General features: G+C 42.9%; 1 protein-coding gene across 23 annotated transcripts in view; it reads left to right on the top strand.

The window, feature by feature from the left end:
- The window catches only part of TENM2 (teneurin transmembrane protein 2), a 1,162,025-nt gene that overhangs the window by 1,109,729 nt on the left and 38,953 nt on the right, over window positions 1-13,343 (top strand). For all 23 annotated transcript variants that reach the window (XM_070569063.1, XM_070569066.1, XM_070569065.1 and 20 more), the window contains 4 exons: window positions 193-347; window positions 1,571-2,445; window positions 8,481-8,656; window positions 10,231-10,466. In XM_070569063.1, coding sequence (XP_070425164.1) covers window positions 193-347; window positions 1,571-2,445; window positions 8,481-8,656; window positions 10,231-10,466 — 1,442 coding nt within the window. The remainder of the gene's footprint in view (window positions 1-192; window positions 348-1,570; window positions 2,446-8,480; window positions 8,657-10,230; window positions 10,467-13,343) is intronic.

The raw sequence follows: 13,343 nt of genomic DNA, 5'->3' as shown, positions 1-13,343 counted from the left end.
CACGAATTCCACCCCATTGCTCATGAGAAGGCGTGTCACCTCAAAAGGTTGAGAACCACTGCTCTGAGTGTGCTAATCCACCCAGTAAGTTCCCTGGTCCAAGAAGATAATGCCCAGTAGGGCATCCTCACTTCCACCCCACAAGCCCTGCTCCTTGCCAAGAGACAAACTCCCACTGTTTGTCTTGCTCAGGTATTGCAGTAGACAAGAATGGGCTCATGTACTTTGTCGACGCCACCATGATCCGGAAGGTCGACCAGAATGGAATCATCTCCACATTGCTGGGCTCCAATGACCTCACTGCCGTCCGGCCACTCAGCTGTGACTCCAGCATGGACGTGGCCCAGGTGGGACTCTCTTACTTCTCATCACTAAGCCACACCTGGTTATTAGCCTAAAGTTCTCACCTGTGGCCTGTTTGGGTTGGAAGTAGAATGGGAGGAAGAGAGATACAGATCACAGTTTTGTTTGCAGAAGGCTTGAGATGAACTAGACAGCAAGATGGGCTGGGAAATGTCAGGAACGAGAGAGGGAGAGAGAAAAGAGAAAGAGAGAGGGAACTTCTGCTTAAAAAAGTGTAGCTGGTGACACACTCCAGCCGTGGCAGATTACAGGGTAGGAGTTACTGTGTAATTACCTCTCTTCTCCATCATTATTGCAGGTTTGAGAATGTGCTGTACAGTGTTATATGTCAATCAGAACTTCCCTGTTAATCTGAAATGACTGCATCCTCACTATATAAACCTTTACTTTGTGCAGTAGAAACTAGAGCAGAGCCCTCCATGACCTTGCCCCAAGTGATAGTCCTTTAGTCCGGGTGCTTACAGTGGCAGAGAACAGAGGCTCACTCAAGTATACAGCAGGAGAAACTGGACTCTATTGTGTGGATTCTCAAACAACCTGGAATATATGTTCACCCTTCCCATAAGGGCTTTTCCAACCTCATTAATTTTAGCTCAAATTTCACAACAAACTGACAACTTGCTACTGAGATTTTTGTTTAAATTCTACAGAGAACGAACGTGTTTGGTCCAGTCCATTTTTTCAAGCAAACACTCAAGTTGTAGTTCACTGGCCAGCCTGTTGGATTAGCTGCCCTTGGGTCAGGGTCACCTTCCAAACTGTGTGGCTCCTTTTTGTGAATTAGATAAAGGTGGCTCCTCCAAATGAACATAGCCTCCTCAGGCCCATGGCACGGTGAGCGGAATATGGGCTGGATTACACTAAGCCCTTGTGCAGTAGACTACCTGTACAACCATATATAATGACTCTGACCCTGATCCCATCATCTGGGGCTGAGAAGAACATTGTGAGTAGAGCTGGTGATCTACTCTAGCCACAGCAGATAATATAGTAACAGATGTTTGTTACATAGTCTCTTCTTCTCCAACATGCACACTTAACATGGGCAACGCGCAAGTGGTTCGATGATGGGAACTTCTCGTACAGTGCATTGTAAAAAACTAAGTCTTTTTTCCCTGGCTGCATAAAACCCATATAAGCGCCCTACACAGTTAAACATTGGGTATGTTAGAGGCTGTTCTTTAATCTGATGCCATGTCATCCACAGGTTCGCCTGGAGTGGCCAACAGACCTTGCTGTCAACCCCATGGACAACTCCCTGTATGTTCTAGAGAACAATGTCATCCTTCGCATCACAGAGAACCACCAAGTCAGCATCATTGCGGGACGCCCCATGCACTGCCAGGTTCCTGGCATTGACTACTCCCTCAGCAAACTAGCCATTCACTCTGCTCTGGAGTCAGCCAGTGCCATTGCCATTTCTCACACTGGGGTCCTCTATATCACTGAAACGGATGAGAAGAAGATTAACCGTCTACGCCAGGTAACAACCAATGGGGAGATCTGCCTTTTAGCTGGGGCAGCCTCAGACTGCGACTGCAAAAACGATGTCAATTGCAACTGCTACTCGGGAGATGATGCCTACGCAACTGATGCCATCTTGAATTCCCCATCATCCTTAGCTGTAGCTCCAGATGGTACCATCTACATCGCAGACCTTGGAAATATTCGGATCAGGGCAGTCAGCAAGAACAAGCCTGTTCTTAATGCTTTCAACCAGTATGAGGCTGCATCCCCTGGAGAACAGGAGTTGTATGTCTTCAACGCTGATGGCATCCACCAGTACACTGTGAGCCTGGTGACAGGGGAGTACTTGTACAATTTCACATACAGTGCTGACAATGATGTCACTGAATTGATTGACAATAATGGAAATTCCCTGAAGATCCGTCGGGACAGCAGTGGCATGCCCCGCCACCTGCTCATGCCCGACAACCAGATCATCACCCTCACAGTGGGTACCAACGGAGGTCTCAAAGTTGTGTCCGCACAGAACCTGGAGCTTGGCCTCATGACCTATGATGGGAACACTGGCCTCCTAGCCACCAAGAGTGATGAAACGGGATGGACAACTTTCTATGAGTAAGTAGGTTTGTAGAGTATTTCCCAAGAGCACTTATGCTACCCTAGCTGGCACCAGGATTGGCGGTCCATGTAGCTTTAAGAATTGTTTACTCACGTTGTCTTCTTAACTTTAACGTCTACCTGTGGCCCCAAGACATTCATGTCCCCCCTCCCTGACTCCTAAGCAATTTGCATTATTGGGTCTCTGATATTGAACATCCTCCCTACAAGAGTTGGGAACTCCTGTTGCCTGCTTGCTGTTGCAATTTCAGGATATTGGACACGCACAGCACCTGGGGTATCAAGTGTTGATTAACTTTGCTGATTACTCATGTTGGCCATGGGTGCGGAAATTAGAACCTAAAAGGCAAGATCCTGGTGGGGCTCTTTTAATTTGCCAATAGGTCCAGCAACACACTTGATTGCACAGACAGGTAGATAAACTCTGAATTTCCTCTTTAGCAGAAGCAGATCAATACAGATAAAGTGCTAGGTATATTAAAAGATGCCCGAACTGGTCATATTTCCCCTAACAATTATCTCATACCTAATAGTCCCACCTTTCATTTTGCCAAAAAGCTGCTTTCCCTTGCTCCTGCAGGCAGCTTTTGGTCAGACTGCCTGCTGTTGCTGGTATTAACCAGTGGGATGCTGGTTGGAGGAAATTGCTGAGGCTTCATTTCCCCAGTTGCTGGCTAAGACTGGGATGGAATTTGCAAGTATTTAGCTCTCCTTGATGGTGAAGGTTCTGCTTATCCCCTATGTATTAGGTGTCCTTGCTTATTTTATCTCTAGTTGTTGCTGCTAGTTGAGAATTTGGTAAGTTAGGGAGGGAAAGGCGGGGCAACAGAAGACCTGATTGTTGATAACTCCCAAATCCAGGAATGTTCACTTCCTGTTTGTAGTCCAGCGGGTTTAGGGGAATGTAAAGGAAGCTGTTGCCACCTGCTGGAAATTTACTGCACTGCAGAATGGCTTTCCCTTGCTCCAGCTTCCTTCCTTGGGCAAAGCTGTCTTTCTCAGACTCCTGAAGCATCCTAAGATCCTTCAGGGCACTGGGACTTGATCAGACTTTACCAACCAGTGACTCTGTCCCTGAAGGCACCATCTGAGTGCCATCTTTAGCTCTCACATCAAATTAGAGTAAAGCTGTGCTTCAACCCAAATACCTCCCAGATTTTCCTCTTCCTTTGTAGCAGTTCCACCTAAAGACGCAATGCATTTCAGAGGTAATTTGTTGGCTCACCTGACACAAGAAAAACAATGTCACTCTCAGGCGGCCAGTCTGAATTAGGGCTGACTGTAGTGAAGAAGTTCATGCTTAGACATGAACTCCGACTGGGAGAATATTTTCCAGGAGTGGCCCCTAATTTAATGTAAATATGGGCATGATTCATAAATTTAAAAAAACATGTTCATAAATTAAATGGAAACTGCATAAATTTTTTTCTCTCTTGCTTTGAAGAGCTGCTTTTTTTTTCCATAATGTGAATAAAGCAAATTATCACAAATTGTCCATTGTAGGGTTTCAAATGCATAAGGTTTTCTTTTTCCTCCTAAAAAGATGGTGAGTTCTTTTTGTTCTGTGGTACCTTTTACACACAGTCAGGAATTTGCCCATTTGAGTATCAGATCTAAACTTCACTTCTTGTTGGGGCTGCATTCCTTTAGCCAAAACTTTAGAGAAAGGCGTTAAACCACACAGACGCTTGAGGCTGTTAGAAAACAGTCTGTCCTTCAATGAGAGCTTCCTTTCGCGGGATTCCTCTCTTTCCATCCTGTCGCCTGAGGCAGGAGCACATCCTCCTCTAGGTGGGAAGAGCAAGATACCGTCTTCTGCACAGCACTTTATATGTAGAGAAGCATTTGCCTGCTAAGAGCTCATAATGACCCTTTAACTACAGGTTTGATTATCCTCATTTTACAGATAAATAAATTGAGGCTCAGACAAGGGAAGCGACTCCCCCAAGGCCACACAGAGAGTCAGTAATGAAGCAGAACTTAAATCCAGATCTCCAGGTCTAGCGTTCTTCGCATTATATGCCAGTGTCCTGAAGCAGGGCTATGAGTAGAATTTGGAACTCTCACCTTCAGATTCCAAATGGGAACTGTCCCAAAATTTGGAGGAAGAAGCAACCCAATAAGACAAATCCATTAATGACTCTGGGAGCAGGAAAAAAAGGTGGAGAAAAATAACACTATTGACTTATACTGGCCCTATTTTATGGCCAGCCAGTTCCAAAAAGTTCCAGGAAGCCCTAGCCTTGGAATTAAAATTTCCCCAGGTGTAGGCCATTGCATCCTGATAGAAGATGTAGCCTGGTCCAGGTATAACTCTGAGGTAACACAGGTTTCCCCAAAAGACAGCATGGTATACCAGAAAGCTCCTGGATCTGGAGTCAAGATGATAGAAGTATGAATGTCACATACTTACTGAATGACTTTGGACAAGTTACTTAACCTCTCTGAGCTTCAATGTCCAGATCTGTCAAGTGGGGATATTAATGCAAACCACATAGGGGTGCTGTGATAATTCACTGAGATAATATGTTTTCACAAATTAGCAAAGCACCTAGTATATAGAAGTTCAACAAAGGGTAGATGCTAATTGGATTTAGGGGAATAATTAAATATGCCTCTGTCTCCCTCCCACTCCTCAGCTTCCAAACAACCAACTGCATAGTGGATATAGGAATAAGATAGATGGAGATTTATTTTGGAAAAGTAGAATTAAATATTTCAGTTTTCACATTTGGTCTTTACTTAGCACTTCACTTTGCATTTATCCTCTTTCCATTTATTTGTGTCTTCTTCAATTTTTCATCAACGTCTTATAGTTTTCAGTGCACAGGTCTTTCACCTCCTCTGTTAAATTTATTCCCAGGTGTTTTATTCTCTTTAGAACTGTTTTCTTAATTTCTCTGTCTGATAGTTTGTTATTAGTGTATAGAAATGCAACAGATTTTTGTATATTGACTTTGTATCCTGTTATTACACTGAATTCTGTTATTAGTTTTAACAGCTTTTTGGTGAAATTAGGATTTCTATAATATCATGTCATCTGCAAATAGTAACCATTTTGCTTCTTCTTTCTGATCTGGATGCCTTTTATTTCTTTTTCTTGCCTAATTGCTCTGGCTAGAACTTGTAATACTATGTTGAATAAAGGTGGCAAGGGTGGATGTCCTTGTCTTGATCTTAGAGGAAGTTTTCAGCTTTTCACTGTTTAGTATGTTGTTAGCTGTGGGCTTGTCATATATAGACTTTATTATGTTGAGAGTTTTTATCACAAATAGTTGTTGAATTTTGTCAAATGCTTTTTCTGGATCTATTGAGATATGATTTTTATCCTTCATTTTGTTAATAAGGTGTATCACACTTATTGATTTACAGATGTCAAACCATCCTTGCATCCCTGGGAAAAAATCCCGCTTGATCATGGTATATGATCCTTTTAATGTATTGTTGTATTCACTTTGCTAAGACCTTTGTTGAAGATTTTTGCATTTAAGTTCATTAGGGATATTGGCCTGTAATTCTCTTTTCTTGAGTTTGTCTGCTTTTAGTATCAGGGTAACACTGGCCTTGTAAAATGAGTTTGGAAGAGTTCCCTCCTCTTCTATTTATGGAAGATTTTGAGAAGGATTGGTATTAATTCTTCTTTGAATGTTTGGTAGAATTCACCAGTGAAGTCATCTGGTCCTGGGCTTCTGTTTGTTGGGAGGTTTTTAATTTCTGATTTAATCTCCTTACTAGTATTCAATCTGTCTAGATTTTCTATTTCTTCATGTTTCAGTCTTGGTAGGTTGTATGTTCCTAGAAATTTATCTATTTCTTCTAGGGTGTCCAATTTCTTGGTGTATAGTTGTTCATAATAGTCTTATAGTCCTTTGTATTTCTGTGGTATCAGTTGGAATGTCTTCTCTTTCATTTCTGATTTTATTTGAGTCCTTTCTCTTTTTCTCCAGTTAATCTAAGTAAAGGTTTGTCAGTTTTGTTTATCTTTTCAAAGAACCAGCTCTTAGGTTCATTGATCTTTTCTATTGTCTTTTTGGTCTCTATTTAATTTATTTCTCCTCTGATCTTTGGGCTTTGTTAGTTCTTTTTTATTTTTAAATACCTTTTGCTTCTGGTTATAAAGCATGAAAGTAAGACATACTGGTTACAAATAATTACTAAAACATGGGAAAATACGAAAACACCACCATTAACATTGAGCTGTTTATATTTTCAGAGAATTTCTTCTATATGTATCCATTTTTTTTACCTCTCCTCTCCTCTCCCAAAAGTATAGTATCAGGGGAATATATTTTGTACTCTACTCTTTCCACTCAACAATATATACATTTTTATACCATTAAATATAAATCCATGTCATCAATTTTGATGGCTTCATAGGTTTCTACTCTATGAATAGATTGATCGGTTATTTAACAAATCTTCGATCAATGAACATTTAGGTTGTTCTATTTGTCACTGTTATAAATAACATCTTTGTATCCCTGTCTGAGAGGCAGTTTCTTTATTAGCTAAAAAAGCACAAGGGAGCCCCTTTAAATTGGAGGACCTGAGTCCCATTCCCGTGATGGTGGTAGAGCCAAAGGCTGGACACCCAATCTCATTAGGTTTCCTGCTTACTGTTCTCCCCTCCCTACCTTTGCCCAACTGGCCATCCAGCTTAATATGGTTCTGCTGTCAGCCTTCAAACATCCACAGAGCTTCACGCTTTCCAGTTCAACCCAGAAGCAAAATTTCTCAGATCACTGAAAGTCTGAGCCGGATCTACATTCCTTTATTTCCAAAATATTTACCAAACACCCTCCATATTTGATTTTTCTAATCCTAGGCACTAAATGATAAAGTCCACCAGGCCACAGTGGTTCTCTTCACAGGCCCTCCCCATGAGGATCCTTCTTGTGAGCCTGTAGAGGTACCACATGCTGTACAAACTGCAGTTTCCATCACTCAGAACCTGCCAACTGTCCCTGTCCCCAGCACAGAGGGAATCGCACCCAGAGAATGAGCAGTTTTCCTTCTTTTCAACTCTCCAAGCAAAGTGCCTTCATTGCCCCAGCTTCAGTAACTCTACCCCAGTAACAGATCTCATCTGGGAGAGCTCAAAGGCCTCTACATTCAGACCTTGGAAAGAGCCTGCTTCCCTTTCCTAGGGCATAAGGAGGGCCCAGGCTTTCAGAATACAGTGGATCTTCCAGAGCAGGGAAATGTTCTATCAAATAGAGCAGGCTTTTTACTAAAGGAGGTGGGAAAAAAAAACCCATCCTTTGAGAGTAAAGTTGACACATATACATAAAGAAGGAGGGCCCAATTTCAGGCAAGGTTCTGGCAGCAGAGCTTGAGCACTGGTGTACCTAGACCCGGGTGCTGAGGGCAACTGAGGTCAAGTGAGTCATTGCGAAAACTGTCCAAGAAGGCTGCTTGGGGAGCTGAGCTGTGGTTGGTTTGTGGCTATAGGACCAGAGAAAAGATGTGCTTGAGCCAAGGCATGGAGGTGGCATTTGGCCCAGGCTGACTGTCCAGAGGGCTATGAGGTAACAAGCGGGACAAGGTTGTACCAGTGTAGAAGACCAAAGGTGTGAATGGTCTCAAATGCCAGGTTTTGATTTGTTTGAGCAACCAATGGGAAAAGAGTGTGGTTGGTTCAGCAGAAAAGTAACATAAGGAAACTGATAATATTTAGGAAGATTAATTTGGTGGCTTTGTGGAACACATAAATAGCAAAAGAAGCTTACAAGTAGCTGTTCTAACTTCAGAAAGAATAATTAAGTACACCCTGCTTGAGACCAGGTGAAATGTTTTCACTGAGTTGAAGTCAGGTATATCGGTGGGAGAGAAAGCATCACCACTGTTTCTCAGGTCAGGTTGGGCTTTTGATGATTGTGACAAGGGGCCTCAGTGTGATGCACCACCTAGCCACCCTACCTTCCAGTCTCTCTTTCTCTGGCTCCATGAGTCTGCCCTTTGTGTGGTTCTGAGCTTTGGGACAGCTTTCAGCCCTTGTGACTGTGTTTCCAACCAGTGTTTCTGTCCTCCAGCTATGACCATGAGGGCCGCCTGACCAATGTGACACGCCCCACGGGGGTGGTGACCAGTCTGCACCGGGAAATGGAGAAATCCATCACCATTGACATTGAGAATTCCAACCGTGATGATGACGTCACCGTCATTACCAACCTGTCTTCAGTAGAGGCCTCCTATACAGTGGTACAAGGTAAGCCCTAAACTCACCCCAGACTCCGACCCCAGCCAAGCTCAGAGGTGTGAGTTACCTAGCCTAGGAGGACTTCCAGAGGCCTAGAGCACCCCTCCACTTGCTGTTTCAGTCAAATGTCCACAGCAAACAAACTCTACAAGAGGTCAGTCTTGTACAAAATGACTTAACCAGATTCAGGAAAATGTCATCAATACCAAACCAAATGTCTAGATATTTGGAAATGCCTATGTACCTATCTGAAAATGTCAGTTGTCATCCCCACATGCTCTCTCCCCACCTCCTCCTACCCCATCACCAGCACTCACCACCAACCCAACAAACAGTTACTTTCTCAAAGGCTTTTTATTCTCTTGGGCCCCCCCCCTTTTTTTTTTTTGGTCCCATTCTGATTCTGTTTTCCAAGCATTTGTTTGTTGAGTTCGTTGCCCTAGAATCAGAGCCCTTTAGCAATCTCTTGCCAAGACTGGGATCTCAAAGGTTTCTGACCACCCCATGGTTACTGTTGCTGTTCGACATGACATACAGTCCAGGACAGGCACAAGGGCTGGCAAGAAAAGGAATTGTGCAGATTAATTTAATTAAGATATAATGTCGGTGGGCTAGCCCGTTGTCAGAGGATAAAAGTGTCCTCTCGGTAGATAAATGGTGACATTTCTGGACTATTATCCCATGACAGAGCCTGTTTTAATGACTCTATTGCTGCTCTGCCAAATGATTAATGATGTAGATTCCATCCTTCTGCATGATGGCTGCAGTCGCAAGAGTGACAGATACACACTTGCTCACTACCCCAGAAACCAGCATCTCAGAAGCCAGCCCAGCCAGACTCCTTTGCCTGGATAATCAGGAAGCAACATATCTGTAAAAGGAATCTCTGACTCACATTTCCTTCCTGGAACTTTTCGATAAAGGAAAAGGTCAGAAGTCTGACTGACTGGTGTAGATTCCATTTGGGGAGATAAACACACGTTATCAGCACCCACGGGCTCAGTCTACCTCATGCTATTTGAGGGTCTTCAGAGTTCTCTTGAGTGGAGGTGGCATGATGGTGGAATCAGTGGCAAAAACATGAGGAATGGGAAGGTTTCTTTTTCTCTGGATTTTCTAGAAGAATCCTAGACTTGATTTGCAGTGGATCTGACCTGTGCTTAGACCAGCAACCTCAGGTTAGATGGTAGGCAAAAGGGAAAAAAATTTTTATGTAGTTTTCATTTATTTTTTTCCCATTTAAGCTAAAATATATATGTTAAAGATCAGAGATTTGATTGACACGAACTGTGTAGGCGATCGACATCTTTAAATGTACTATTAATAGTCTTCAGCGAGTAAAAGAAAAATATCACAGCATAATTATTTCTGGAGTGCCACATATTAATAATGTTTTTCTTTCCACGGATCAGTAGCATCTCTGCTACTCACCTGAACATTGTATGTGTGCTAATTGAAGGCAGCCTTAGACTGACAGCTGCAAAGTACCATGGAAACCTATAAAAATAGGGGTTCTGTTCTCTTATGACTAACAGAGTGGATAATTTATTTCCCTATCCCCACCCCCACTTACGTTTCTCCAGATCAAGTGCGGAACAGTTACCAGCTCTGTAATAACGGTACCCTGAGGGTGATGTATGCCAATGGGATGGGTGTCAGCTTCCACAGCGAGCCCCACGTCCTGGCGGGCACCATCACCCCCACCATTGGGCGCTGCAACATCTCCTTGCCCATGGAGAATGGCCTAAATTCCATTGAGTGGCGCCTAAGAAAGGAACAGATTAAAGGCAAAGTCACCATCTTTGGCAGGAAGCTCCGGGTAAGTGGTTCTACCCAACTGGTCACCACCAAGTGGCAGAGGACACACCCTTTCCTCAATTGCTGAGGAAATTTCCCAGCATTCAAGCTTCCATTACTCCTTTCTTCCCTGGAAAAGATAAGTCTTTCCGTTGGAAGGTAGGAGCCATATCCCTTTAGGATTCATACCTTGGGGAAAACATTCTCCACTTCCTAGGACTGAAAAAGGTGGGGATTTACCTTCTGCTATAGTTAGAAATAGCTTTGGTCTTTTCACACTTGCCATCTTCTCCCTCAGCTCTCACTGTTTGGCCAGCTCAGCAAATGAATTGGTGCCAGCGCCTACCATGTGCTGTTTAATTTGCTAAATACTGGAAGAATGAAAATTGTTAAATGTGTTCATAATATTCAAGGATCGCTGACCGTCTGGTAGAATATACAGACACAGGATAATCTGATGGGTTAAGTGAGAAGATGGAGGAATGTCCAGGTCCGATGGCATTCCAGAGGAAGAGATATCCCCTAGCCTGAGTGGATCAGGGATGGCTTCCCAAGAGGAAGTAACAAGCAAACTGCAGCAGGAAGTTTTAACCAACCCTAGCTTCCCCAGACTCGGCAACGTACCCACAAGTTACATCATTTAAAAACTAATATGGAACGTTTATTGAGGACTTTTATGATACAAGCACTGTGTTAAATGCTTTACTTGTATTATCTTATTTTCAACAGCCTCATGGGGGTAGTTGTTATTATCTCCATATTCAGATGAAGGAACACAGGCTCTGGGAAGCTGGAAAATGGCAAAGCCAGGCCTCAGCCCCTGTTCTGCCTGTCTCTCTGGCTCACTTGCCAGTATTCGTAACCAGCAGGCCACACAGCTTCCTGTTTAGATCCACATTATCATCCAGATAATCTGAGCTCTGCTCTGGTCACTTATCTGGCACTAAAAGGGATGGATTCATACCATCATGCCAACCCTTTCCCCAAGACGAATCCTAGGGATCCCAGACTTCCTCACGTTCAGCACATGTTTACTGAGCGCCTACTGTGAACCAGGCTCTGCTCTATGCACTGGACATACATGCACACCAAGCAAAGCCCCTGCCCTCCTGCAGTTTACACTCAGCGATGGGGGGCAAGAGGGGCAGATAATAAGTAAACTAACAAATAACTGAAATAATTGCAGATTGAGATAAGCACTAGGAAGACAGTCAACAATGGAACAGGGCAGAGTTTAACAAATGCTTTGTAATCCCTGAGAGCAGAAGGCTCAGCATCGACAAAACTCAGGTCATAACTTTCTCGTGTTATTGGATTGAAATCCCGCCAGCCAGGTGACCTCCCTGCAGAGCCAGGCCACTCCATATTAAGATTCTGCCTTTGTCTAGTTGGAGTTTAATTCTCCACGTTAGGTTATCAGCAGTCTCCCATGTTTTTCTTCCTCTGCTGGTATCTGCAAAGTTGCAAGCTGCAGTATCTTCCTAAAGACAAAAATGAAATGAGATTAGTAGCTAAATCCTTAATGACTGGATTTCAGGGCTGTGTAATTGATTTTTGATACGCTGCACTGTAGAAGTTGATTATAAGTAGTAATCGCGCCTTTTCTCTGATAAATCAGTTATGCATTTTGACTAAGTTTTCAAAATAAAGATAAATGTGGCCCTAAAATAAAATGGCTATAATCCCAACTCTGAATATTAAAAATCTTAATAATGGTACTTGTGGTAATTAGCAGAAGTTAGGCACGCAAGTCTTATAACTGAATTTCTGCCAGGGTTAGATTTGCTGGCATCGTGTTTATGCAAATCAAAACACAGCTTTATCTATCAACACCTCAACATTTAATTGTCTGGTGTTAGTTCCTGTAACAATAATCACATATCCATTTAGCTCTCTTAAATGAAAATCACTATGAGATTATAACAGGTTGAGTGGACTGAAAATGTAATTTGAAAATGAGGGAGAAAGCCTGGAATTTATTTGCATCTCATTTATTTTAATTCAATTCATAAATTGTTTAGTGAATGAAATAAAAGCAACTAGTGGAAATTGCAGGGGAGCAGTTGGAAGAAAGTGTAAGGAAAGGTGGAGTGTGAGGTGGATTAAGGGAACCTGGCAGGGAAGTTTACAGCCCCTAAACCAAAGGTACCTGTTGGCCCCACAAGGCAAGCAGGCTGTCTTGGCCGATAAGAGTGCAGGCTCTTCTCTCCTTACCTCCAGTCCTGACATTTCTTTTTACTCTGTTTCAACTCAATTGTCAAATGGGGCCCTGACATTTTTCTTTCCTTCAAAAGATGTTTACTAGAATGGACTCTTAAGGGAACATTACATTTCACAACTATAATTGTTTTCCTGTGTGTGTCTAGTTTTATTTTCTCTTTGGTTTAACTCTCTTCTGTATGTGGGCTGCAAATTAAACTATTTCAAATTTAAAAAAAAATATGTTTACTAAGTGCCAACTATATGTCAAGCGCTATGGAATGAGTAAGCTATAGAGAGAGAAAGAAAACTAAATCCTTGCCACCAGGGAGCTTACAGTCTAGTGGAGATGATGTAAGTAGTGTGATGTAAGCTTTAACAGAGGCCAATATCACAGAGAATGGGATACTGCCTTGTAGCAGTCAGGAGAAGATAGGTTGTGGCCAGGTAACAAATAAGCCCTGAAATCTCTTAAGATCCCACAGTCCAAATGAGTCAGGCAGCTCTTCTTAGTGATGGCCCACTGCAGTTGCTCTATCTGATGATCCTGCCATTTTAAGCACATGGCCTCCAAGTTGCTGGGGAAGGGGCCATGATGAGCTGGCCTGAATGTGGAATACATCACTCCCATCAGCCCTGCTGAGAACACAGTTGGGTGACTTCAACATAACTGCAAGGAACCCTAGGAAATGTTGTCTTT

Source organism: Equus przewalskii, chromosome 13, assembly GCF_037783145.1.
Source record: "Equus przewalskii isolate Varuska chromosome 13, EquPr2, whole genome shotgun sequence".
In the NCBI taxonomy this organism is placed as follows: Eukaryota; Metazoa; Chordata; class Mammalia; order Perissodactyla; family Equidae; genus Equus; species Equus przewalskii.
Note: the sequence above shows the minus strand (reverse complement) of the source record. Positions and strands in the feature narration are given on the sequence as shown.